Source organism: Ailuropoda melanoleuca, chromosome 15 (genome assembly GCF_002007445.2).
Source record: "Ailuropoda melanoleuca isolate Jingjing chromosome 15, ASM200744v2, whole genome shotgun sequence".
NCBI classification, from domain to species: domain Eukaryota; kingdom Metazoa; phylum Chordata; class Mammalia; order Carnivora; family Ursidae; genus Ailuropoda; species Ailuropoda melanoleuca.
In genome coordinates, this window is record NC_048232.1 from 18249163 (window position 1) to 18275946 (window position 26784).

The 26784-nt window shown below is 37.4% G+C and overlaps 1 protein-coding gene across 2 annotated transcripts in view; it reads left to right on the plus strand.

Annotated features, from left to right (window-relative positions):
- The window catches only part of PLXDC2 (plexin domain containing 2), a 450758-nt gene that overhangs the window by 222900 nt on the left and 201074 nt on the right, over positions 1–26784 (plus strand). For both annotated transcript variants that reach the window (XM_034644245.1, XM_034644246.1), the window contains one exon: positions 11895–11964. In XM_034644245.1, the coding sequence (XP_034500136.1) occupies positions 11895–11964 (70 nt within the window). The remainder of the gene's footprint in view (positions 1–11894; positions 11965–26784) is intronic.

Consider the following 26784-nt stretch of genomic DNA (forward strand, 5'->3'; position numbering starts at 1 on the left):
CCTGCTGATGGCTTTAATAGCACAGATTAAACATTTCTTAGGCTCACCTAATGTGCTGAGTTTAGTAAATGTGTCTCACTGATATAATTATCTAAATAAATGTATATTAGTAATTATTTAAACTACCCTTGAGACCCTTCCTGAATCTAGGAACCACTTCAGACATAGAAAGGACTTCGGAGAGTCTTAAAGATAGCTTTATGAACCCCACAGTGATCAATTTTTATTCATGTAACAAGCCTTAGTTTTCCAAACCAAAACATACTTTAAAAAAAACTCATACTCCAGTTCATCATATTTCAGTTCGATTTAATCTTATTTCTCTATATTGTGGCTTTAGTGGACGACTACCATTATTTGTGTAAAATTAAAGTCAGAGGAGGTAATCTTATTCATCCTCTGTGACCAGTGATGGCTGTAAAATAATTCTAGATAGATAAATCTCTGCCCAGCTTTCAAAGTCACAAGAGAGGCAAACACTTGAGGCTTCTGTGAAACCTTCTTGGAAGATTTCATTTGCATGAAACTTTCATAATCATAAAGCTACTAAAATGGGACCCAAAGCCATGTCTCAGGTGGAATAAATAAGTTCATTTACTCCTGTCGTTCCTTCTATATTCTCTTCTCCAACCTATTTTTTGATCATCTTTTCTGAGATCTCTCCATGAGCCCATGAAGACTTAACAGTTAATTTTAGAAAACATGACTGCAAAACATATTCACACCCTGAAGTTGTAAAAGGATAAAACTTGAACATGACTCTTGCAGGGAAATGTTTTATAACACAGAAAAATTAACAAAACATGGAATATAATATTCTTAAAGGGGACTACTACTAAATGAAAATAGACTTAATTCTTATGAAAAATCTGAAATTATAGAAGATAAAAGATTTAAGACATTTTGGGACTGAGATTTCTTGGACAAGCCAGTATTTTAGAATCTTTTAAAAATATTGGTTATACTGGGGTACCTGGGTGGCACAGTCAGTTAAGCGTCCAACTCTTGGTTTCAGCTGAGGTCGTGATCTCAGGGTTGTTGAGATTGAGCCCTGCATTGGGCTCTGCGCTCAATACGGAGTCTGCTTGAGATTCTCTCTCCCTCTCCCTCTGCCCCTTCCACTCATACTCCCTCTTTCTCTCTCTCTCACTAAAATAAATAAATATATCTTTTTAAAAAAATTATACTAATTTTCATTATCTTAATTTTTGTCTATTTCTTTTTACCAAATTATAGCCTATTGCTTACCTAACATTGTTAGTTTATAAATTGGCTTCCCAGTGGAATTGCTGTTGTGCCTCGGTTTCCAGCCCCAGAAAGTGGGTGTCTCTTTCTTTGTTTACTGGAGGTGCTCTGTTAAAATGCCAGTGGGACTAGAAGTGAACCACCTATAGCCACTGTCAATTGGTGATGAATTGCCAGGAACTTCTTATCATGCAGCAGCAACCTGAGAAGAAATGCCAAGTAAGGTTCATTGCTGATAAATGGGCCAAGGGTGAGGCACCCAAGCCTTAATCCCCTGCAGGGTAGACTGTAGAGATGGGTAGGTATTCCGAAGGGAGCAGCTCCCAGAAGCTATATTGGGAGGCATCGTTTTTCACAGCCTTTGAAAAATCCAGAAGTTGCCAGCTGTGGTAAAGTGTTAAAAATTGATGAATCTGTATAAACGATATAGAGGGTTCTTTGTATTATTTTTGTAACTTAAATTTGAAATGATTTCCAAATAAAAAGTTAAAAAAGAGAAGTTGAGAGTGGAAGATGAAGAGGTGAAACTGAACTTGGCCTCAATTTCACTTTCAACCCGCAACCCAGTTTTGAATTATGTAGTTACTCTTCTGATGAACTTGGCATTCATTGAATGCCAAATCTTAACACCTCCGTTGAAAGGCAGCTTGATACCATGTTTAAATATAAAGACTTAGAAACAGACTGCCTGGATTTGAGTCCCCACCTTGCCAACTGCTACTGGGTGACTTTGAGTGTGTTATTTACTCTCTGTTCATCACTTTTCTCATCTATAAAATGGAAATGATTATAGTACCTACCTTCTAAGGTTGTCATTAGTATTAAATGGTTTAACATTTGCACAGTGGCTGGCGTGGTGCTAGAGGTGTCCGTTTCGTTAATGCTAATAATTGTCAGGAAAATGTTCAACTTTTTTAGAGCAGTTATTTTCCACTGACGAGAAAGAAGGAAAGACAGATTGTAATCCACTGAGGCAAGGGCGGACCTTTGCAAACTGCAAAGGATACATCCATAGGAGTATTTTTTCCTGCCCTGCCCTATTTGAGGATCACTGGTCAAGGACGTAATAACAGTGTCATTGCCGTCAGTGTACTGTGGCCACAAATCACTGCTTAGGTGACTGGCTAACTGGTACCTCTATGCTTCAATTCCTGACATGGAAAATTTCATGCCATGTAAGTGTTACCAGGCAAAGTGAGATGATATTATCCAGAATGCAGTCTATTTACCCTTTTAACACATTTCACGCTTGCTAAAGTTTCCTTACAGTACTGTTTTTAGTGTTTCAAAGACCATTATGTGACATAGAACCTTGCTGCTCCAAGTAGGGTCCCTGGGGGAAGTATCAGCAGCCCTAGGAGCTTGTTAGAAGGCAGAATTTCAGCCCCTTCACCCCCAGACCTACAGAATCAGAATCTGTATTTTAACAAGCACCCCAGATGATTCTCATGTACGCTTCAGCTTGAGACGCCTGGCGGAATCTACTGCCTTGCTTCTAGAACAGTGTGGAAAATCCAGAAGTGGCTTCTGGTTCTCACCCTCCTCCCACCCACCCTCCAAGGGCTTCTTTATAAAATCCTGTTACTCTTTCTCTGTTCTCCTGAACAGTGTTACTCTGCACCGTGCCTGAATGGTAAATATTCACACAAACTACTTTGAATAATCCTCTAAATGTGCAAATACAGGCAAGCTTCTGCAAGCCCAGTGTTTGCGGGGAACCATGCAATGTGAGAGGTCAAAAGAGACAGTGTTAGTTCACTTCATCTCTAGTTCCTTTGAAGGAGCATCAGGTAATGCACAATGTTTCCATTTTGTTGGCTAATACAGGAGCAGTCCCATGCACAGTGTCATTCAATATGCAGGGTTAATTAAGTTCTTAGTTCTGTTAAGAAAAAAGTGCTGAAGCAGGTAGAATTTCTAACTCAGAAAATCAATTCAATTGATGGGCTTTATTTCTTAAAGGAATAGCTAGTTTCTTGTCCATATATTTACACATTGATTACCCTTTTCCATGAACATTTTGATCTTTTAATTAGGCTTCCAGTGTTTTTAGTCACTGGATTAATGACCATGTCCTGTCCACGCCTTCCAGGCTGTGAGAGGTGGTTAACATTGCATTTTTACCAAAAAAAAAAAAAAAAAAAAAAAAATTCTACATGATAAAAACATTAGGAATTATACTGGCTACTGCAGCTATTTTATTTCTGGAATACCCTCAGCTCATTTATGGCCGAGAAGCAGGATTTTACTTTTGGGGCTCTCGGAAGAAGCTGGTATCGCTGCTGCGTACATGTATATGCCTCTCCATCACCCATTTTCTCTCTTTAAAAGTTGCTTATTGGAGAAACCTGTCCATTTAAATTTTTCTATTTCCACATATACATACATACATGTGTATGTACTCACATTTATACACTCTGCTGTCTCAAATTATGTTACTTTTGTGAGGGGATCCATTTCAGTGAACTAGGTGAATAGACCAGCGACAGGCAATTGCCTTTGAGAATTGTAAAAAAGAAAACAAACATTCTCTAAGTTTAAAAAGTAGGCCCCTCGATCTGTCCTTGGAGGGTAAGAAATGGAATCATCTACACCAAAAACGTGCAAAAAAAAAGTGGAGTTCAGGCTGTGCTCATGTCCGTTGAGAATGGACCTGTGTGTGGCTATCAGGCCTCAGTGGCACGTGGCTCACCGTGGCTCTGCCCAGCACGGCTCGGTCCATCCAGGCCCTGCGATGCTGGGTTTCATCCAAGAACACTGTACCTTTTTCAGTTTTTCTCTTTTTTTATGGCGTTGGCCTCATGCATCTAGGAGCCTTCTAAATTACTACATTTTAAGGGAAATTGTTATGTCTACTAAGGACAAAAACATGAATGACTGATAATATTAAGGGTCCCAGGTAGAAAACACAGTTATGGAAGGTGTGATAACAGGTAGGAAAAGAAGCACCTGGTATAAAAGAAGGGGATTAGAATAATATAGTGGTCAAAACTGAAGAGTTTTGGACTCAAACATATGTGGATTAAAAGTCTAGCTTTAGTACTTCTAGTGGTTAGAACTTATTACTTTTTTTTTCCTTTTGTAAAGTTTTTTTTTAAATAATTTCAGGCTTATTAAAAAACTTTCAAGAAATATTGAAAGAGTTCCCATATAGCTTTCACCTGTCTTCCTCAAACATTAACACCTTATATACTCATGGTACAGTTACTGATACCAAGACATCAACACTGGGGCTATACTCTTAACTAATCTGTAAGTCTTGTTCATATTTGTTAATTGTCCCCAAGCCATCTGTTTTTCTTATTCAGAATCCAATCTAGGACCTACATTGTGTGTATTTGTCCAATCTCCTACCCTCCTTCAATCTAGACAGTTCCTCAGTCTTTGTCTTTTGTGAGCTTGACACTTTTGAAGATTATTGACCATTTACTTCATACGATGTCTCTGATTTGAGGTTTGTCTACCGTTCCTTCACGTTTTAACACAGGTCTCTGTTTTCGGCAATAATTACTTTTTGCGGTATCACAGAAATGGTATTTTGTCCTTCACTGGGCTGCGTATCAGGAGGTACATGATGTCACTCTGTCTCATTACTGGTGATGTTAACTTTCATCACCTGCTTTGGGCGATGTCTTCCAGATTTTGTTCCTTCACTGTAAAGTTACGATGTTTCCTTTAGTGATGATCAAGTATCTTTTGTAAGATACTTTGTGACTATGCAATATCCTGTTTCCTATCTTACTTCCATCTTCTAATTTTAGCATTCGTACTTGCTAAGTACAGGCAAAATACTTAGCATGTCTGATATATTAAATGCTAATTCCATTTTCCTAACCCCAGTAAATACAGTGGTTATGATTATTTCAGTATAGCAAACGTGAGAGCATCATAACATTGCTCAGAAACATAGTATCTAATTGTGATATGATTCTATTGGTAAAGCAATTTGTCTGCATTGGTATTAGAGACAACAGATATCACATCACATCCAGCTATTTGTTAGGAATCAAATAGGGAGATACTTTTGTTTAGGAAACTAGTTTCAAGGAGCTATTGCTATGCTAGACACCTTCACGTGCGTAATGTAATATTGACCATCATTGATTCAGCGCTTATGAAGGTCCACCTGTTATTTGGTCATTTGATCCTTATAATAAACCTTTGAGGAAATGTCTTGACTACAGATGAGCAAACTGTGGCTTAAGTAGGTTAAATAATTTATGAAATCACCCAGCTGCTAAGCACCAAAGCTGGGACATAATTTCAAGTCTCTCTGATTCCAAAACCATGCTAGATCATGAAAAATGAGGAAAGAACCATTGCAAATTGAAAAATAAAGGTTCATCTAGCTCCATTAAGAGAAGATTATAAAATGTGTGTTTTGTGATTGGTAAAAGAGTAAGGCTCTGCTAATCGATTCTAAGCATTTATAGGTGAATGAGTTTTATGTAGACTTTATCCAGGTTTAAGAGAATTGCTCAACTGTTTTGTGCATTCTGGAAGAGTATATCACATCACAATTAAGAAATTAAGTTTATTCATAGTTATCTACAAAAAAATTATCATAATAATAATGATTATTCAATCATTTTTATTTACTAAAAATATAAATCTTATTGGAAATGAGATAAGTTATTCAGGTATTCCAGATGAAAGCCAGTGTCACTAGAAATATCCATGTAAATAAAGCAAAATATATGTTTTTTCTTCAATTTTGCAGTTCCTCTCAATGTTAAGGCTTTCTGTAAATAAACTAAAAATTACATGTCTCAAGATTTATTTGACTTACTTTTTGAAATGTTTTTGGGAAAAATAATACATATCTCATTTTGCCAATAATAATAATAATATTCCACCTGTTTGACAGCCTCAGGATACAAATATGTGCCCCTCAAACATCAAATTATTTGAATGATTAAAAACAGAATGTTAAAATATATGGATAGAAATTAATGATTGATTCATGAATTCATTCTTGAATAAATGAATACTCTCTAAATTCTTCGGAACCTCATGAACTCATGAAATCAGCAATTACTTAAAGTTTAGTTATGACTAATTTTCTTGCCACAAGCTTTTCACCAGGATTATGTCTTATACAAATGAAATAAAAACAGGGGAACCAGGAAAGTGTAGCTTTGCTATTGTACATAAGAAGATGTCTTTTAAAAAAAAAATTGTTAGGGGCGCCTGGGTGGCACAGCGGTTAAGCGTCTGCCTTCAGCTCAGGGCGTGATCCCGGCGTTATGGGATCGAGCCCCACATCAGGCTCCTCTGCTGTGAGCCTGCTTCTTCCTCTCCCACTCCCCCTGCTTGTGTTCCCTCTCTCGCTGGCTGTCTCTGTCTCTGTCAAATAAATAAATAAAATCTTTAAAAAAAAATTGTTAGTATATAGAAATGCAACTGATTTCTGAGCATTGATGAATTGCAGGGAGATTGGTAGGNTGCTTGTGTTCCCTCTCTCGCTGGCTGTCTCTGTCTCTGTCAAATAGATAAATAAAATCTTTAAAAAAAAAATTGTTAGTATATAGAAATGCAACTGATTTCTGAGCATTGATGAATTGCAGGGAGATTGGTAGAAGAAGGAAGGGAAAAATGAAGGAGGGGTGGTAAACAGAGAGGGAAATGAACTACGAGAGACTATGGACTCCGGGAAACAATCTGTGGGTTTTAGAGGCGAGGGTGGTGGGGGGATGGGCCAGTCCAGTGATGGGTAGTAAGGAGGGCACATATTGCAAGGTGCACTGGGTGTTTGTTATACGCAAATAATGAATCATGGAACATTGCATCAAAAACTGGGATGTACTGTGTGGTCACTAACATATCATAATAAAAAAAACAAACAAGATGTCTTAAAATAATAAAGCATCTTAATGACATTTTTAAAAAATGGCTTTTAAGATGATAAATGTGCCCACTCCGTATACGTGACTCGTATTAGGAAGTTTCTGTCTTCCAGGTCTTACAGGCATTGGCAAATTAATTTATTGTTGTAATACCACTGAGAAATAGGCAAACAAGTTAAACTGGAATAGTGTTTACTTAGGATTACAATTCCTGTGTTATTAAAAAAGAATTAGCCGCGATCATAATAATTAATCTGAAACAGATAGCAATTGGCATAAGAAAAATACGTAGAAGAGGCAATAAGAGGTGCAGACACACTTAGAGATCTGGGAGGATGGCCCTGATTGAGTCTGATAGTCTGTTCCCAACAGGAATTTCATGGGGTACACTGTAGGAGAGCGAGATGTGGTTTTAAAGGTCACAGTGGTACATGGCTGTACCTGCCGTAAATCTGCACCAGACCACCTGGGATCTATTTATATACTTCTACAAACTCCTCAAAGAATGTTTCGTAAGTTTATCCTCTCCCATGTGAAGAAGTCATATGTGCTTGCTTGTCTCAAAATTACCATTTCTCTTTTCAAATAATTCACTGCTTTCCACAGAGCGTAAGGAAGTAGCAAATTCAGTTGATTTTATGTATGTCTCACATGCTTTTGAAAATTTCACTTCTGAGCTTTTATATTTTTCCCAGACTGTTAATTAATAGTCACATGACAGGTTTCCTGAGCCCTTCCTCCCTTTGCATGACATATTGCTTAAAGGATGAGATCCAAGACAGGATAATGTGCAAAGTATAGTAATTACACTGTAGTTTCAATATTATGTTGGCTTTTGTTTACGGTGGCTTTTTGTGAAAAAGTCCAGGGTTCTGTTAGCCTTTCTGATTGCAGAAGAGTCCTTTGTTGCATGTACAACTTGGGGTCACTGTTATTTATTTTTTATTATGTACCTAAAGGATGCTTAAGTAATGAGTCTTCTCACACCTAACCAAAATAACTCTTTGTCTTATACTCTTTCTCTCAATTGGTGGCACTCTGGTCCACCAGTCACCCAGCTAGAAACCTGTCCTTTTTCCTAGACTATCTTCCCTCACTCCCAATTTAAGTGTCCTTCCAACAATCACAAAGTCCTTCTGGTTTTACTTTCTACCTATATTTTGACCCATTGCTTCTGCTCTTGTGGCTTCAGGTCTCATCTGGCTAACTTCTGATTGTTGCTTTAGAAAAGTCGGTGTTAGTGCCATCCGCTCTGGGATAGGTGGCCTCTCTTGGTCCTTATTTTGCCCCTGTCTAACCCGGCTGTTTATCCCTATGTGATATTCCCCATGTGATATTCCCCTTCACCACTTTGTGAACCCCTTGAAGGAAGGAACAGGGTGGTACTTATTGACTGTTTTATCCCCAGCCCTTGATTTATGACCTGGTATATATAAAGTGTTAAATAATTGATTGTCAACTGGATGAATGAACAAATAAAACTTTTCTTCAGCTCCCCCCATGCCTGTTTTATATACTGTACTGAGACAAAATAAATGATCCAGTTATCCAGGGGTAATTATATTGCATACATAGTCATTGAGCTTCAAAGTACATCATGAAATTCTAGTACATTTTATCTTTGTTTGTGTTTTGATATTGTTTGGTTGTGTGTGTGCGTGCATGTGTGTGTGTGTGTTTTAAGGAGGGATAATAATAATTTTCAAAAATTTGCCTTTCTGTATGACTCTTCTCATCACTTTGTTTTAATCTCAGTAATTAGGACCATTGCCTTTGTTGTCCATCAAACCCAGGTTCAAATTCTAGTTTTCCTCTTGGGCCATTCTTAACCACTCTGATGCTGAGTTAGTTTCACTCTGATATGGTAATTTTCTGAATCTTATGCAGTTGCTTAATGTGTGTGTGTATATATAGAGAATGCTAGGTAAGATATAGTAAAAAGATGTAACTTGATCTGAGAGGTCGAAGTAGGACTTTCTGGGTGTGATCCTAGCTACTCCCTGTTGATGATGCTTCTTCATGTTCCTTCTGCCTCCTTGAGTTCACCGGAAACCATGGGAGACAGTTGTAACATATCAGCAGCTTCCCAGCTTAAGTACTTTGTCTCTTCTTTCTGCCTGAGGGTACAAGCATGGAAAGTCTGGCGGAGAGGGGAGTTAACCTCCATTCAGTAGGAGATGGGAGTTCCTGGATAAATGTCCCAGCCCCCCTGACCTCCAATGAAAAGATTCTGAGTCATGTCTTCCTTATTGTTTCTCAGAGGTTCTCCAAGGGGAGAACTAACTATAAGCAGTAACATACCTAATAATGTGTCTATCACCAGTTTCTCTTTCCTTGCCTCACTTTTCCCACTTCCTTTAGCAGATGCTTCGTGATCACCTTCCAAACAAACTATCTGCACCTAAATCTTTATGTCAGAGTTGATACCAACGAAACTAAGCCAAGGCTTCAAGAATATGGAAGCCATGACCAACGAAGGTTGAGAAACTATGGCAGTCAGAAGAGACATGATGTAACAGTACCAGAGCCAGGGCTTAAAGGCGGCAGTTACAAGGCAATAAGGATGCTCTAGAAGATGGGCTGGAGCAGAAAATGGGAAGGGAAAATTGTGAGGTAGCAGGGGCCAGTTAGTGTTGGGCCTTAGAACTCATGGTCACTATTTGGAAATGACTCCAGAGATGGTAGGATCTTGACTGAATGATTTGAAGTGGGGGAATGAAATGCTATTTGTATGGAGCATGAATTCTAGGGGAAATGGAGCTGAGACACTATGAGGAAGTTATTAGGCACCTACATTTGGGAACTATTACTCACAGAAAAAAATGAGTGGATTTCACAAGTATCAAGAAGGTAGCATCTTTCTAAATTTATTTTGCTATTCCTTATCTGTGTCAAGGAAGCAGTCATGGTAGTAACTAAGGTAACCTGGTCATTTACACAGGGAAACATTTCAATCATTGGTATTGCTCTTCACGATAATATAGTAGCAGATTTTTTTTTTTGAGAACTTATTTACTTCTCAAAAAAAAAAGTCTTAATGTATTTATGCGTCTCAGTCTTCTTCTAAAAATATTGAAATATTTGTGGTGGTTGAGAAACTAATGTCATATTCGTTCTGTTCATCTGTGTAGTAATTGATAGAGTTTGTTACTGATATATGTTTAAACCCAACTCCTACTCTGGAAGTGAGGATGCCAAAGGGTGGTAAACTTTACCAATTTGCTCACGAGTATGGAAATAAATTAGAATGATAGAGAACAATACACCACAGCAAGCGCCTTCATAAAATTATTATTGATGTCTTTTGTGAGATACATGGTTTTGCCATTAATCCTTTTATTTGAGGGTTATTAGTAACCACACATTTCAGTTAGTGCTGTGAAAACGGGTTTTATTGTTCCCATTAGTCAGCAAAAAATAAAAATGGTGATAAACCCTTTCTGAAGATGCAGCTTTCATTAAAAAGGAAGGAACAAAAAACTAATTGAAAGTTACTATAAATTTTGAATCATTAATTTCATGCCAAATAAGTCATTAGAAATCACTGATGATATAAAAAAGCAGTCATTTGCAAAATTGGAATGAGCAAAATTCAACCTAGGTATACTTCTGTATTTTTTTAATTTGTGTATTGGGAGAGCTATAATATAGAAATTGTTGAATTTTCACAAAAAGCCTTTTGCTATAGGTGGTTTGTATGTGCTGTGGGGCTCTAAACCAGCTAATTTATTTCCCTCGGGGTCCTTTTATTTCAGTTGGTCATCTTTGTTATAACTCACTGTTTTTCTTGCTTCTTGCCTAATAATAACGTATCTGGTTCCTCTCACTTCACTATGAAAAATCTTGGGTTTTTGTTTTGCTTTGTTGTGTTTTGTTTTTATTTTACTAAATGTATTATATATATATATATATATATATATACACATATATATAGTATAAATTGTATATGTGTTTAATGTATATGTTATTTATAAAAACATAATATATTTTTATAAATAATATAAATATACAATATATGCATATAATGTATAATAATAAATTAAAATACATATAAATAAAACTAAAAAGCTTCAGTCCCCGTTTTAGAAAAAAGAAGGGTGAAATTTATGAACTTTCTTCTTAAGTCTCTCCAGTTTTCTTCTATGCAATGGAAAAGTAGTTCTCCAGTAACCAGCATTTTTCATTCTTCAACTCTGCTTTTGAAAGTGGACATAATGTACTGAATATGGAGAGCTCATCACACCAAAATAAAAATATTTGCAGGTCTAGGTCGCAGTGCAAGATATCTTGTTCCATGAAACTGCCTTTCATTATGGGAGGTACAGAAGACAAATTGAATGTATAATTGCATAAAATAATTTTTTGGTGTTGTATCTAGTGAAACTTGACAGATAACATGCTCTACTATTTTGGAGAAAACTAATCAAACTAAAAAGAACCGTAAAATAAATTGGTCACCATGATAACTGAACTGATTCCCAGTGTACAACTAAAAGGCAATAGTGATGTTAAGAGAGAGTAGCTTGAATCACGGTGGAAACTTCCAGATTCCTTTTGTAAGCACAGATCAGACCAACAGACCACAACAGTGCAACTTTTTTTCTTCTCACATACTTTGAACGCTTAATTACTAGAAAAAAAGAAATCCTTTATTACCATCTAGGAATCAGATTTGAAGAGCCAACTGCAATCAAAGTGGTACAAAGTAGAAGCATCATTTTTTTTTTAAGTGGAAGGCTTTTCATTTTACATTTACTATTATGCACATTATTGATTTTCTTTTCTGGTTGTTGTTCCTTGCAGAGAGTGAATCTGTCCTTCGATTTTCCATTTTATGGCCATTTCCTACGTGAAATCACTGTGGCAACTGGGGGTAAGTGGTTTTCTACCCATTCACCTTAAATAATCTACAGTTTCACTATAGTTATTATTTTTAATTTACTTTACATTTCAAGAGGGTCACTTATTGGGAAAACCATTGTCTTCTATCACAAAGTCATGGGTGTAAATAAAACCTAAGAAAGAGTATCGCTATTGGAAAAACTTTTTAGCAGAAAAAAAAAATGTAGTTATAATAATTTGCAGCTTAGATTCATCTGTTTTCCTTCTACTTTTTTTTCCCCTTCTTTTTCCTTCTACATTTTAATTCATTTTTGGTAATATGGTAAGATTGCATAAATGGGAAGAGACCTAGGAAAAAACAAGAAAGTGGTTAAGGAAGTTTACAGTATTTCTCTTTTCTCTTAATGTATGGAATTGATTGGTATAAATAGAAAGACACATACCACCTTGTGTATAATTTTTTATTATTTAATTAGCTTTAATTATTTGGGTTCTCACCCCACCCCTTTAATGCCACTTATGTTGACTGGCATCTCATTTGAATTTTAAAAATAAACACTGAGATTCAGTTTGTAATCTTTTAGTTTTATTTTTCTGCACAACCTGTGGTGGTTACTTTAGAGATTAGCAATACCCTAGAACGGCAATTATTGTTCTTCATAGTATATCCCAGGAGTTAGAAAAAAATGTAATCCTTGGGGCACCTGGGTGGCACAGCGGTTAAGCATCTGCCTTCGGCTCAGGGCGTGATCCCGGCGTTATGGGATCGAGCCCCACATCAGGCTCCTCCGCTATGAGCCTGCTTCTTCCTCTCCCATTCCCCCTGCTTGTGTTCCCTCTCTCACTGGCTGTCTCTATCTCTGTTGAATAAATAAATAAAATCTTTTAAAAAAAAAAGAAAAAGAAAAAAATGTAATCCTTGAGTGCTACTAGCAGAGATAAGCAAAAGGCCAGAGAATATCCCTGTATTCTGAGAGAAAAAACATAAAATGGAAGCTTAAGTAAAGAAGTAAGTTAAAAGAAATCGAGAATTGGGAGGAAATCTGCAGAGTGCCCATGCCTAAAGCACCAAGACTGGAGTCCCTTTCCTTCACTGGGTTTCATCATTGCTCTTCCAAATGGCAGGAGAATCCTGTTGATCACTAGTGCCATATTGTAATGTAAGAGATAGAATTATGTAGGATTGAAATAAGCTTTGTAACTGAAAGTATCAATGAGCAAATGAAAGCTTTTGAGTACTTACTCTGAGCAATGATAAATAGAGGTAATTGGATTACATAGCCTACTGGACTAGTAGAGTGAAGCAGAATGTGGGAGTTCCTTAGAAAATAGAAATCATGAAACATGGGTTTTCAGGGAGAACAAAGCTCAGACAGCTGTGAATCTTACAGGATTGTAAGACTTTATAGAGAAATTTTTGTTTACAGTCTTTCTTAAAGGACGTCTCAATTTCAATGGTTGTGTAGGGAAGGGAGTGTAGGTCCCGTGGAAAAGTATCTTGAGTAAATATACAGAAGAAGAAATGTAAGGTATATTTAGGGTAGCAAATAATTGAGTTTGAATGAAGCTGGGGGTGGGTTTACAAAAAAACATGGTATATTAAGATGAGAAAAATAGATTGGGACAATCTTACATACTTCCTCAAGAGTCAGTTGGAGTCATTAGTCCTTATTTAGGTAAGTGATGAGCTTACAAAGCTGAATCCAGACATTTTTGTGATGCCTTCAAGTGTAAAAGACTGGGGTTAATGCACAGAATTGGAAGAATATTGCAGTAGTTCGTGTGACACGTATTGAGGGCCTTGGCAAGTCTGTGGCTTCAAACAGAGAAATGATGCTGTCAGCCAAAATTACAAACTCAAGCAGAAGAGCCGGTTTTAGGGAATGCCAATGGCTTCAGTTCTGAAACTATTAAATTTTGTGTAAACAAAGGACTAAATATGGGGCACCTGGGTGGCTCAGTTGGTTAAGCATCCAGCTCTTGGTTTCGGCCCAGGTCCTGATCTCAGGCTTGTGAGATCGAGGCTTGGGTTACTCTCTGTGCTCTGCACAGAGTCTGCTTGTCCCTCTCCTTCCCCCTCTGCCCTTCCCCACCCCACCCCCAATAAATAAACAAAATCTTTAAAAAAAAAAAAAGGACTAAGTAAAAGCAGAATTCACACAAGGACCATGTGTTCTTGAACTCACTGTGTACTTCTGTGCTAGTGTACCACATGCCATTTAATAGCCATTAAATTAATGTGTTGAAGGATTGAGAGAAAAAGAAAAAGGTAAAATGGAAAGATCGCCCCTGACACCATGAATTCCATCATGCTTCCTAGCATCTTTAAAGTATGATATAAGCATGGTTATTTTATAATATGGACATTAGGCATATTTTCTGACATTTGGGTTTCTAGTGTTCCACTGATTTTTAGAAAATGAATTCTTAATCACATTTGTTCAAATTCTATACACACAGTGGTAAAAATATAGGCACCTTTGATTTTCAGCTTCTCAAGTTGTTTTATCCTTAAAAGTCATGTCAGTGATTCAGCCAATATGAACTAAGATTTCCCTTAGCTGAGTTGGTAGGAAAACAAAAACAAAAACCCAAACAAATATCTATATCATCTTTCTGTTTCAAAGTACCACTTTCCTTTGAAAAGATCCTCAAAATAAGTGAAAAATCTGGTGTCTTGAATGATCTCTATCTTCTTTGAAGAGAACACTAATATAAAGAAACTCTTTTTTTTTCTCTACTTAAAATACACTAGCCTGGAACTTGCATATATAAATCCATACCCTGTTTAATGAGGCACAGCTGAGATAATTTAGACGTTTACCTGAGTTTCTTCAAAATGAAATCAGAAATCTCTCGTAAAAGTTTTCAACTAAATAAATAGCTTCTTTGCACTTCTGTTGTTCATTGGGTCAGTCATTACTGATGGGAGTCCCTACTGTGTGAAAGACACAATATGTGATAACTTCGCTGTATGCAAAGAAGGATAAATTACGGGTCCTGAGCCAAAGCTTAGAATCTAAGAAGAGGAAGGGGTATATGACTGAACTGAAGAGGAAGCTGACTGTAAATGCTGGCAGAGCAGAAGGCTGCTCCAAGAGGAAACCATTCCTGTTGGGCCAGTCAAGAACTGATTGTCGCACTGGCCTCAAAGGAAGGTGGAAGTTTAGTAGGCAAAGAGGCAGGTGGAGAAGACATGAAGAGGAACGGGGCGGTCCAGACGAGGGGATACTGAGCTAAGGGACAGTGCTGAACGTGTAGCGAACACACCTGGAGGGCTGCCAAGTACGTCTGTTTATCCTGAATGGAGGGTTGGAGTTAAGTCTAGTGAGGGGAGATGGGAGGAAGGATGGAACAGACCTTGAGCATTATAAATTTGCATGATATCCAGCAGGTATCAGGGGGTTTTGAGCAGAGAGCAGATCTGGCCTCTGCTGGCAGCGGAGATCAGGGTAAGGTGAGGGGGGTGGCGGCAAAGAACCCAATTAGCAGTAAGGCTCTGGGTTCTTCCGCAAGGGTGGGTGCAGTAAAGAAGGAAAGAAGGAGCCAGTGTAAGACACGTGGTTGAGTTCTTTCATCATTGTGGTTGTGGGGGTTTCTAGGCAAAAGGATCTGTGAGGACGTGGTGAGTAAAGCTAAGAACAGCTTAAAAGGGGACTTGTGAACAGACTTTTGATGGATCTCCTCTGTGATTGACTAGTGAGAGGCAGATGGACCTATCTGACAAATGTTCGTCACATTAGAAATCTTGAAAAAGTTATTAACCGTAAATGGCTTGGGAGAAAAGTAGAAACCACGAGTGAGGTTAAGTCAAGTCGACTGCAAGCCATTCTAAATAGATCGGGAATGGAATTTTTAAGTAGGGACACAGGGATGTCTGTGAAACGGAAATGACTGTTCTATTGACTGTCAGTTCTCTTCAGTTGTGTCTACAGATTCCTCTTGTACTTGTTTTTACATTGGATTGGGGAAAAAAGTCAAATGTGAAAGTCGGTATTTTCAACCACAATCTCCTTCATTCCTACCACACCGTTTTCCCATTTCCCATGCCTCCTTAAAATCCAGCCCCCACCCCTTGTCTCTTTCTCTGTTCACATAGACACAAATTTCCTTAAGCCTGAAATGACCTTAAAGATGTCTGTGTTACTGCTAAGGTCAGCACCATTTCAAAACAGGAAATAGTTTAAAAATACAGACATCTACGTAATTTATTGTGACCCGTCTTTGTATATAAATATATATATTTCACTATGAATAGACTTAAGTTTATGGTTAAAAATATAAATAAAAACTAAATATTTGGCCATTTTTTAGTAAATCATAAACATGAATCTTTGTTAAGCATTTTAATTTTCAAAAGCTTCCATCATCCATACAAATAACGCACAAAATGAGTTGGAAATACCATCTTATTTCCTGGTTTACTGGCAACAGAATCTGAAAGCATTCATTTATCTTCTTATTTAAAAGATACTTCAGAGTACAAATATCCCAGCCATTAAAAAACTAGTCCTCTGTGCATCTCATGAAAACATTTTCATTAACAGCACCACGAAGCTGTGTTTCTTGCTTATCACACTGCCTTCATTTTCTTGCTATATGAAAACTCTAATTGGTTCTTTTCCATTATTAAGCTGCTAAGGTGATCTTTTAAATGTTTCAAAAAGTAGATTTAAGTGGGAGGATTTGCTTTTTAATTCCTGTGACCATCACTTGTAATGATATCTTTCTCATGAGCCCATCATGAGTACGTACACATGATTACGCTAAGAGAAAAGGTGGGGACGGGTAAGCGATGCTTTCAGAATCGAGGGGGAAGAGAAAGGATGACACTATCCAGATAATTCTGGCCCCAGAATCCAAGTATGTAGACAGATGCTGATTCATAATTAAAATCGTGTGTGGAATTGCAGGCAGTTGTACATGAGATTAGGAATCAAAGATGACATAAGTTAAAAAGGTAATGATGAACATTATTACTCACCTTGATTGTATGAAGGATTTGCCCTCCCTTCCCTTCCACATGAATTTCTAATTGGAGGTTTAAATAGAAACAAAACTGTTTAGAATTTTTTCTCAGGGTACAAAAGCAGTTTTATTTGCACGTCTCTGTTTTCTTTTTCCAGTTTTTCGTTTTTTGGTTTTTTTTGTTTTGTTTTGGTTTTTTGTTATAACTGACATACAGCACTGTTTTTGTGTAAGGTGTTGAATATTAGATCTCTTTTATTTCATGTGCCCTGTGGTAACTAATAAAATATATAATGTTCCTTATATCATCAGTGTTTAAGATATGAAAAATCAGAGCATGGCATTAAAAAGTCAAAAAGACAGAAGTAAAATTTTTACCTTCCTTCTTTCCCTGCCTCCTCCTCCACTCATTCCCCTCCCAAGAAAAAAACAGATATTACCCTTTGAGCTATGGTATGTTAAATTCAAATTTAGAGTAATTTCCTAAATTTGGTCTATAATTATTTGTTGGTTTTTTTTGTTTGTTTTTTTGTTTTTTACTTTAAGTCCACAATAAGAGAGGTTAAAAAAACAGTGGTGGGTATTATTTTGATTGGGTTTCCCAGATACGCATTAGCAAATCTTCCAGCTTCTCTTTTGCTCTCACTTCCAAATAGTTATATTTTAATTGTAGTCCCAAATAATATTTCATGCTTTTTAGAGGGACTTGATTAATAATAGTTATAACAGGCTTTTAAAGAGTGGAAGAGAGTTAGTTATTACTCATGATGATTGATTTATAAATACCAAGTCTGTCGTCTTTCAAGTGGATAACCTCATAAACAGAACAGAGTGCATCCATTAACTTTCTGAATCTAGTGAAAAAGTGAATGGAGTTATTTTGTCTTTTATTATTACTATTACTATTGTTGTTATTATTAAGAGGGAGCAGAAGCTGTGGGTCTCTGGAGATCTGATGCGTGAAGAGAAGGTACTGAAGGGGGATAGATGCTGGACGAAATGAAGCCATCCACTCAGTTTACTAATTTAAAAGTAAAAAACAAGGTTTCAAGGATTCCTGGAAAGAAAGATAAGTTTTGTGATGTCTGCTTTGCTGAATCTAAATGATTCTCTGCGAAGTACCTCTGAAAACCTGAAAGAGTTCATTTTAGCAGTCCTCCTAGCTGATTGACTCTTTCCCAAACTGTCTAGTGTCCAGAAGTAAATTGGGCCGATTCACCAACATTGCTACCTATGTTTTCACTGTGGCTTTATGAACTGCATGTTCCCAAGCCCCGTTGTTTCTTCTGTGTATCGACACACCAAATTCCATTAGCGCTTATTCCTTGGGACCTGGGTTAAGTATGGCTGGAGATTAGAGCAATAGGAGAGGGGCCACACAGGAGATAGACTTGAGTCAATAGGAATGAGCAAGAAAAATACGACAGGCAGAAATATGGGCAGGATAAAGCAAGAAACTTCTAGGAAAACAAAAAGGAGAGGACCATTAATGCATGGTGGTTAAATCATGATTGGGGGCAGGAATGGCGAACGTTGATCAGCCGGGATGAGAGTCTGGGTAAAAACACATTCTCCAGTTTTAACACCTTCCTTTGCCATAACAGCCGCAAAGGAGTCTACCCATCAGTAGTGCTCAGACATTCACCTAGGAACATTTGCCTCTGGAAAGCACCATCTATCCTCTCAGGGATCCAGGTTTTATTTGGAACATTGACAACAAACATTTTACTTGCATCCTGTCCTAGTCACTTCATCAATAATTCAGAAAAATAACAATATTGCACAGATGCTCAAATATATCTCCCAGTTGAAAACAAAGGGAGTCTAGGTAACTAATGAGTAAAGTAGCAGTGCACAGCAGCTGCTCCAACATTGTCTGATCCTGGAAAAGAAGGGGAAAAAACACTAAGCACTTCACGACTGACTTTGGACCCTAGCCAGGTAAGGAATAAATTCAGAAAAGCTCCCTTAATTCCTACTGAAGCCAGCAATTGAAATTCAGTTTTTTGGAGAAGCAGTCTGGCATCTAGGTTAAGATAAATAGATTCAAATCAGAATATATAGGTTCCTAAGTCATACTAGTCATAGCTGTTGTAATCTTCAGCAAATTACTTTCTCTCTCTCGCCTCAATTTTCCAATCTATAAAATAGCATAATAGAAGTACCTAGGTCAGAAAGATTTTTGTTCAAGATTAAGTTAACTAATAATCAGTTATTGATACCTATTTCATAGAAAATGCTAATTAATAGCATATATTGTTTTTACTATACTTTTATATATGTAATTCGTCCCTTTTATCCTTTTCAAAATACTTCCTCCATAAAGCTGGGCTTGCTTATTAAAGTATTTGGTCTTGTTTTCTTTGATGACATTATCCATATCTCAGAGAATGTTTCGGTACTTAACTTGTCATTATCTCTAACCACTCCTTGTAAAGTCTGCCTCATCCATTCATGAGTGGGAGGTAGAAAGGGTCTAGATGACTTGGGATGTCCTCCTTTATCAGCATAGGCGTATCTGTCATCTCTAACTGTGCTGACATTCTGTGACTCTGGTTGCCTCACAAAATTTAACAATTTTGTAACACATGGCAGAAGAATCTCGAAATGTTTCTCTAATTGTGGTATCATAGGCTATAACAGGATAACAGGCGTTATTATAATCAGCCGGCCACACATATCAAGCTTCCTATTCTACCCTTTGTATGACAAGAACTTTAAGAACAAGTCATCAAAGCATAAAGTTAGTTACAGCTCAGTGATGGACATCCCCCCCAGCAACATCCAGATTGCCTTTTATAGATTTGAGATTCACTTAATTGCTAATAACCAACTTGAAGATGTATTGAACACCCAACCACGAATGCAAAATTAAATATTTGTGTAGTTAAATTTATGTGCAATGTTTTGCCTTTGAATTGGGAGACAGATTTCTTTATGGGTACCTGTTATTTCGATGCTAACTAGTATTTTCAGGATCTTTTCTTATTTTTTAATACTTCGCAGAAAACCAATAGTTGTACTATGAAAACAGCTCAAAATGTTGTTCTAATTTCAACTGATACAGTTCTGACGCTGAAGCATAGAATTAAAAAATAATAATTCTAAGTGTTTTGTAGTCTATTTCTAATGGGGTTATGGTGGGTTAAGATTAGTTGTTGGTCTGACTAGCTGGAGGGCTACAGAGATATTTTCATTTAATCTGATTGGATTATTGTTCAAACGGGAGGTTTCTGCTGAAGGCAAAAAAGATTAAAAAAACATTTTTAATTGGTTTATCACCAATTTCCACAGCTACTTTAAAAAGCAAGCATCATTTTAGTTAATAACATGCAGAGAAATTCCACAGCACTTTTAGATTACTCTAGAAAAATAGGAAATTAGGAGAATTTGGAACAACTAGATTTTGCAAAAAAAAAAAGTGTTACGTGTTAAAGAGTAAAAATTCTGTAACATTTTTTTAATTGTGGTAAAATATAAATAGGGTAAGTTTTACCATTTATGGGTTTACTATTATGAAGTTTTAGTCATTGAGCTCAACTCTGACTTTTTTCCCTCCTGTTTTTTTTTCTTTGAAGTAGTAATTCCTTTAAGTCATGTTTCCTCCAAAATGCATCCAAAACACAGCTACTCCCCAAAACCTTACAGCAGTGCACGCTTGTAAGCAGTGTTTACTATTCTCCCTTTTTACCTTTTCAGTTCTCAATAATTAGAGATTATTCTGGAGAAGTTTTAAAGCTATTTGTTGAACATTAGGTAAAATCAAGTAAAACTGATTACATAATTTGGAAATTATGGAGTACTCCTAACTTGTATACTTTTTAAAAAATAAGACTTATGAGAAGTTATATAACTAAAAATTAAAGTTATAAGATGGTGTGTTAACGCGGAAGGAACACTTATGACAATCATCAAGATATAAAATTGTAATTACATACAATAGTATTTATTTTAAAATACCATGCAAATAAAATGGAAGGAAAAGCAATGCTGGTTGTTTTGTAATGGTGGTTATTTTTCCGTTTCTGAGTTTACAGATGTTAAGTTGAAAATAAGATATTTCAATCCTTATATTTATTATTATAAAAAGTAAATAGGAATCTGACTTCTTTTCAATGTAGATGGCTACTAGTTTATTTTAACACCGTTTATTTTTGTATTTGTCCCACTAATAAACAATGCCATTGCTAATGTCTTTTATTTTCCCTAGGATTTGAAATATATATGTGGGTTAACCTGATTTCTTCTCTCATAAATATAAAATATACTAGAAGAAAACTAGAGAGAATTACTTTGTAATCCTGAAATTGGTTATATTTTACTAAGAATAATACAAAACCCTGAGGCTCCTGGGTGGCTCAGTCGATTAAGCGTCTGACTCTTGGTTTTGGCTCAGGTCGTGATCTCAGGATGGGGAGATAGAGCCCCACATTGGGCTCCATGCTCAGGGCAAAGTCAGCTTGAGATTCTTTCCTCCTCCCTCCTCTTCCCCCTTTGCTCCTTCTCCCTCTCCTCCTTCTCCCCGCTTGCAAGGGCTCTCTCTCTCAAAAATAATAGTAATATTAATAATAATAATACAAAACCCAGAAACCATAAAAGAAAATATTGATAAAACTGCATATATTAAAATTTGCATATATTAAAAATTCCTGTCATTTAAACATCAAAAATTAAGAAAAAGGAAATAAAAACCTAGAAAAATATATGCAACACACATGACAGTCAATGGGCTATTTTCCTTAATATATAAAGAATTAGTAAGAAAAAAAAATATGGCAACTAAGCAATGAGCAAGTGGCAAAGGCAGTTTATTAAAAAGGAATTACAGGAACTCCTGATTTCAGCTCCCCATTACAAAGATCATAGAAGTTGTCATTCTCAGTCTAACAGCAAGAAAAAGCTACATAAGCTGAAAATCAGTGACTTTCGTTGGACCCGTCAGAGAGCTGAGCTTACAGGACAAACGACCATCCCCAGAATCTGGAGTGACAGGTGTATCCAAAGAGATAGAATAGGTATCTGATTACATGGACCAGAAGCCACTGGCACCACGAATTGGTAATAACATTTAAATGGTAATTTCAAGAGTGGGAGTGTGGATTAGCCAAGGAGTAAGAAACTCTTGGAGTTTTGGGTAGACCCTTAGGCTTTTATGGGCTTAACTTCCAGGAGCCCTATCAGGTTCTCAGAGCGAGAACCTGAAAAGGGTCCCCTCATGGCTCTGCTGGGAGAGAGGAAGAGTAATCATTCTGGAATACATATAGAACTTTCTCCAAAACAAAGGTCTAATCTTCAGGGAAAGATTTTTTTCTAGGACCTTAGCCTAGTTAGAAGATGCTTTTGTGTTTCCACTAGAGCTGCCTGGAACCTTCCTGCCTCGCAGAGGGGAAGATAACAGTAACAGCAGATAGTCAACAGAAGTCAGGGCTTCCAGGAAATACTTTAAGAATGCTACAGCCAGGGCGGGAGGGTGGGGGGGGACACTATTCCACTAGAAAAACACTTTGAAGGTCACAGCCCAAGGACATAGGCCCTTTAAAAACTGAGAAACTTCTAAAATGGAAATTTGAAGGGAAAAAAGTAATGGGGAAAAAAATCAACCATCCAAGAATTATGGGACAATAATAAAAGATGTAGCACATACATAATTGGAATATCACAGGAGAAGAAAGAGTAAAAAAGAAGAAATATTTGAAATACTAGTGCTGAAGAACTTTCCAAAATCAATGACAAGCATCAAGCCAGGAACTCAGCAAACACCAACCAGGAAAACAAAGTAACACACCCAGGCATTTATTTTTAAACTGGGGAGCGGGAGGGAAGCAAAAAGAAAATCTTACAAGAAGCCAGAGAAGACCTTACCTGACCTCCAAATACCTAACCAGTACCTCTCAAAACTGACAAGGTCATCAAAAGCAAAGGAAAGTCTGAGAAACTGTCACAGCCAAAAGGAGCCTTAGGAGACATAAAAATAAAATATAATGTAGTATCCTGGGTGGCAACCTGGAACAGAAAAAAGACATTGTGCAAAAACTAAGGAAATCTGAGTAGGTTTACTTAATTTTGGTGGTAATTATGTGCCACTGTTTCATTAATTTTGGCAAAGACCCCATACTAGTAAGTGTCGATGGTGTGGGAGATAACGTGTCCAGGATTTTGACGCTCTGCTACCGTTGCAACTTTTCTCTAAAGTGAAACCTATTTTAAAATTTAAAAAAAAAATTATTTTTAAAAAAAGGAAATACAAGTTGCTGTTAAGGATGAAACAATACATCATCCCACTGCTAATAAGAGAAATGCAAATTAAAACTATAATAATATATTATTTCCACTCATGTGGTTTGAAAAGATTTTTAAAAGGGAAAGTTAGAGAAATCAAAAAGGTTTTTTTAGGGTGTGGAGGAAAAGGTACTCTTAAGCATTGTTGGTGTTACCTATTACAATATAAAATGTATAATTGACTCTGTCATTTCTAGTTCTAAAAATGGGTCATGTAGGTGCACTCCCACATGGGTGAACCAGTGTATAAGGATATCTGTTGTTGAAGATTGGAAACAACCTGAAAGTCGTATCAATAAGGATGTTCAGGTTAGGACCGGTGAATTAAAGGGTCGTGTACCCATGGAGTGGAGTACCATGGAGTCTTTGAACAGAATGAGATCATTCTCCATGACTTAGTGAAAAAAGTAAGCTGCAGAACAGTGTCACACAATCAATTTATGTGTATGCATGTATCTATTTACAGGTATGTATTTGTACATACATAAGCTACTGCTGAAATGATTTGGAAGAACATATATATGCTTTCAAGTGTATAGAAAAATCTGGAAGGATATACAAGAAACTATTAATAGTATTTATCCTTAAAGAGAAGAATTGGTGGATTGCTGGAGACCAGGAATGCAAAGGGGATATAATTTTCACAATCATTATGCATTTCAGATCATTACCATGTGCATGTATTACCCTTTCCAACACCGTTAATATTGAAAATTCTTATCGGTAAGAATTGATAGGGAATAAATTCGCACAGTACATGTATTTCTTTTCATGCAATATTATCTTATGTATTTATCAAACAAAACGAAAATGTTAAGAGTGTAAGGTATAAAGCATTTTTCATTATTTTTATTTCAAAATTTCTTATGTTTTAGAGTTTCAGGTAGTGGCAATTGTTCATAAAATTGCTGTCTTAAGAATGTCTGTTTAAATTGTTTGTTGAAGGATTTATCAGTGCCATCCTAAAACATAGAAACCACAACTATAGCTAATGTTCCTAAGAATAAACCTGAGTTAATATCAAATTGCAGAATATGGCAGTGAAAGGAGGGCAAAAATGATTTTAGTGATTTTTGGTTTAAATGCTACAGTGATATTAAGACTAGTAGATATCCCAATCTAATTAATCAACACATTTTTATATTATTAGCGACTGTTTAGTTAACACTATAATGATTAGAAACTGAAAACAAATTCTGGGGTATTTTCTGAGGAGAAATAAGAAAATGTAAGTAGTTTGTTATCGGAAGCCTTGCAGATTTGGAAGCAGGAAGCATGGGGGTTCTGGGAACAGACCAATGAGCAAGGGCAAGAGAATTAGAAGTGAGTAAGGCCAGAATTGGTGGAGTTCCTCTTTCTGTGGCCCCAGGACATTTTTATTTCAGGATGTTGTTATGGACTGAACACCTGTGTCCCCCAAAATTCATGTGTTGACACTCTAACCACCGGTGTGGTTCTATGTCGAGGTGGGTCTCTAAGGAAGTGATTAAGGTTAAATGAAGTCGTCAGGGAGGGCCCTGGTCCAATGGGATTAGTGCCCATGTACAAAGAGACATCAGAAAGCTCATTCTCTCCCTGGGCACGTTCAGAGGAAAGACCACGTGAGGACTTCGTGAGAAGGGGGCTGTCTACAAGCCAGGAAAAAAGCCCTCAGTAGAAACCAAACCCGGCTGGAACCTTGATCTCGGACTTTCCAGCCTCCAGAACTATGAGAAAATTAATTGCTGTTGTATAAGCCACCCAGTCTGTGGTATTTTTTTTATGATGGCCTGAGCCAACTAATACAGATGTCCAAAGGGTTAGTGACTTTGGGCTTCAAACTCAGCAGGAGTCAACTCCAGAAATACAGATTTTCTGGAACAATGTGATACTTAAGTTCTCGGCAATGTCCTAATTCTGAGTAACCTGTCTTTTAGCCAAACTATAAGAATCGGGAGCCAGTCTCCTCTGAGAAGCAGAAGCTTGGCTGGGTTTCAGGACTGGCTACATCAGGGTGGTAGAATGAGAAGGGACAGTGATATGTGCACGCAGCCAGAGCAGAGAGTCATTCTGATTCACCAAGACACTGTGGGAGCTGGGTTAGATGGCTGCTTCTTAGTGAAGGCATAGGATCGGGGACCGGTGCAGGCCAGAAGGGGTGAATTCCAGACCACACGATTGCTCAAAAAGGACAGACATACAGGACAACAGACAGCTGTTGGCTGCCTTCAGTAGACACACTATTGCACAGAAGGAAACACTGGCCTGATGGGACAGCTGGCAAATACCTCGATCGAGTATGTGGTTGAGAATGTGTGCAAGGATTTCAGGACCAGCTACTTAAGGTTCTGGGGAAAGCAGTGGTACTAGTAAGGAATTACAGTAGTTCTGTGTCTGCGAAAGTATCTCTATTGAGAAATATGTGGCTTTTCAAATATTTTCCAAGTGGCGTCCTTATTTCAGTGTATTCCTTGGCCAAGAAGTAACTTGTCTATTCTATGTCCACACAGAATATTTAAACTACTTGCCTTTTTTCTATACACAATAGATGGCACACTTTCTGGTCAAAGACGAAGGCATGCATTTCTTGCTCCTCAAGCGATGATGGGGGTTTGTACAACGGTTGGGCCTGCAGCATTTCTCCTGCAGCTTGGCACCCTTAGTACCAGACTCTCACCTATTGGGGGAGGGAGGGAAGCTGCTATTCAATTCTGTTTTTAAAAAATCTTATTTTCATACACTGAACGGCAACAGTGTTTTTCAACGTTTCATGCTTGGCAGGTGGCTGCCACTGAACTGATAAAGCATTAGAACAAGTAACAGACTGCATCAGAATTACCTGGAGGTTTCTTATAAATGTGGGTATCCGGCCCTGCACCAGACCTGCTCACATGGGCCGCTGTGGAATTTCTGTGGAGGAGGGGCAAAGCGTCCGCCCCCTGGTTAGAGGAGGACGCAGGAGGAATGAACCTAGTAAAGGCTCCTGAAGCTGAGATTGCAGAGATTTTTTTTTTTGCATAGATTCTGTTTCATTTTAATAGAAAGAGCAAAATTTTCTAACGTTTGGCTTTTCAAAATGCAGATAAGGTTTGTATTTTAAGTAATTATCATTTTACTGAGGAGATACGACAAAGCTGATAGGGATGGTGGCGACTAAAAGCCCCATCCCCAGCCACCTCTAGGCACCCACATTCCTTACTAGATGAGACTTCGTGGCAGCAGGACCCAGAAATCTGAGTTTCATCAACTCCCTGGTGGCTCTCATGTTCATTATGCTTGCTAAGGGCACAAAACACATTTTAAGAAACACAGTGCCTTTATGTAACTCACATCTGGTCACTCCTCCGTAGTAAAAATGAACTCATAAAAATCTTTCTATTTTCACCGTAGAGAAAGCAATGAGAGGTTTTAGGCATAAATTCAACTACAGCTGCCTATAAAGCCTAAGAGGGGAAAAAAGTCACTGCTCATCCCTAGATAGCAGATCTAATTACTTTCTTGTAATAGTTTGACAGGTCAAGATTTAGACTACAGAGCACAGGATTGCCCTTCCAAGGCTCAATGTCACCTCTGTTTTGTGTCTGTCCTCCAGAGTTTCTCACTGGGGACATGGACGTGTTCTCCC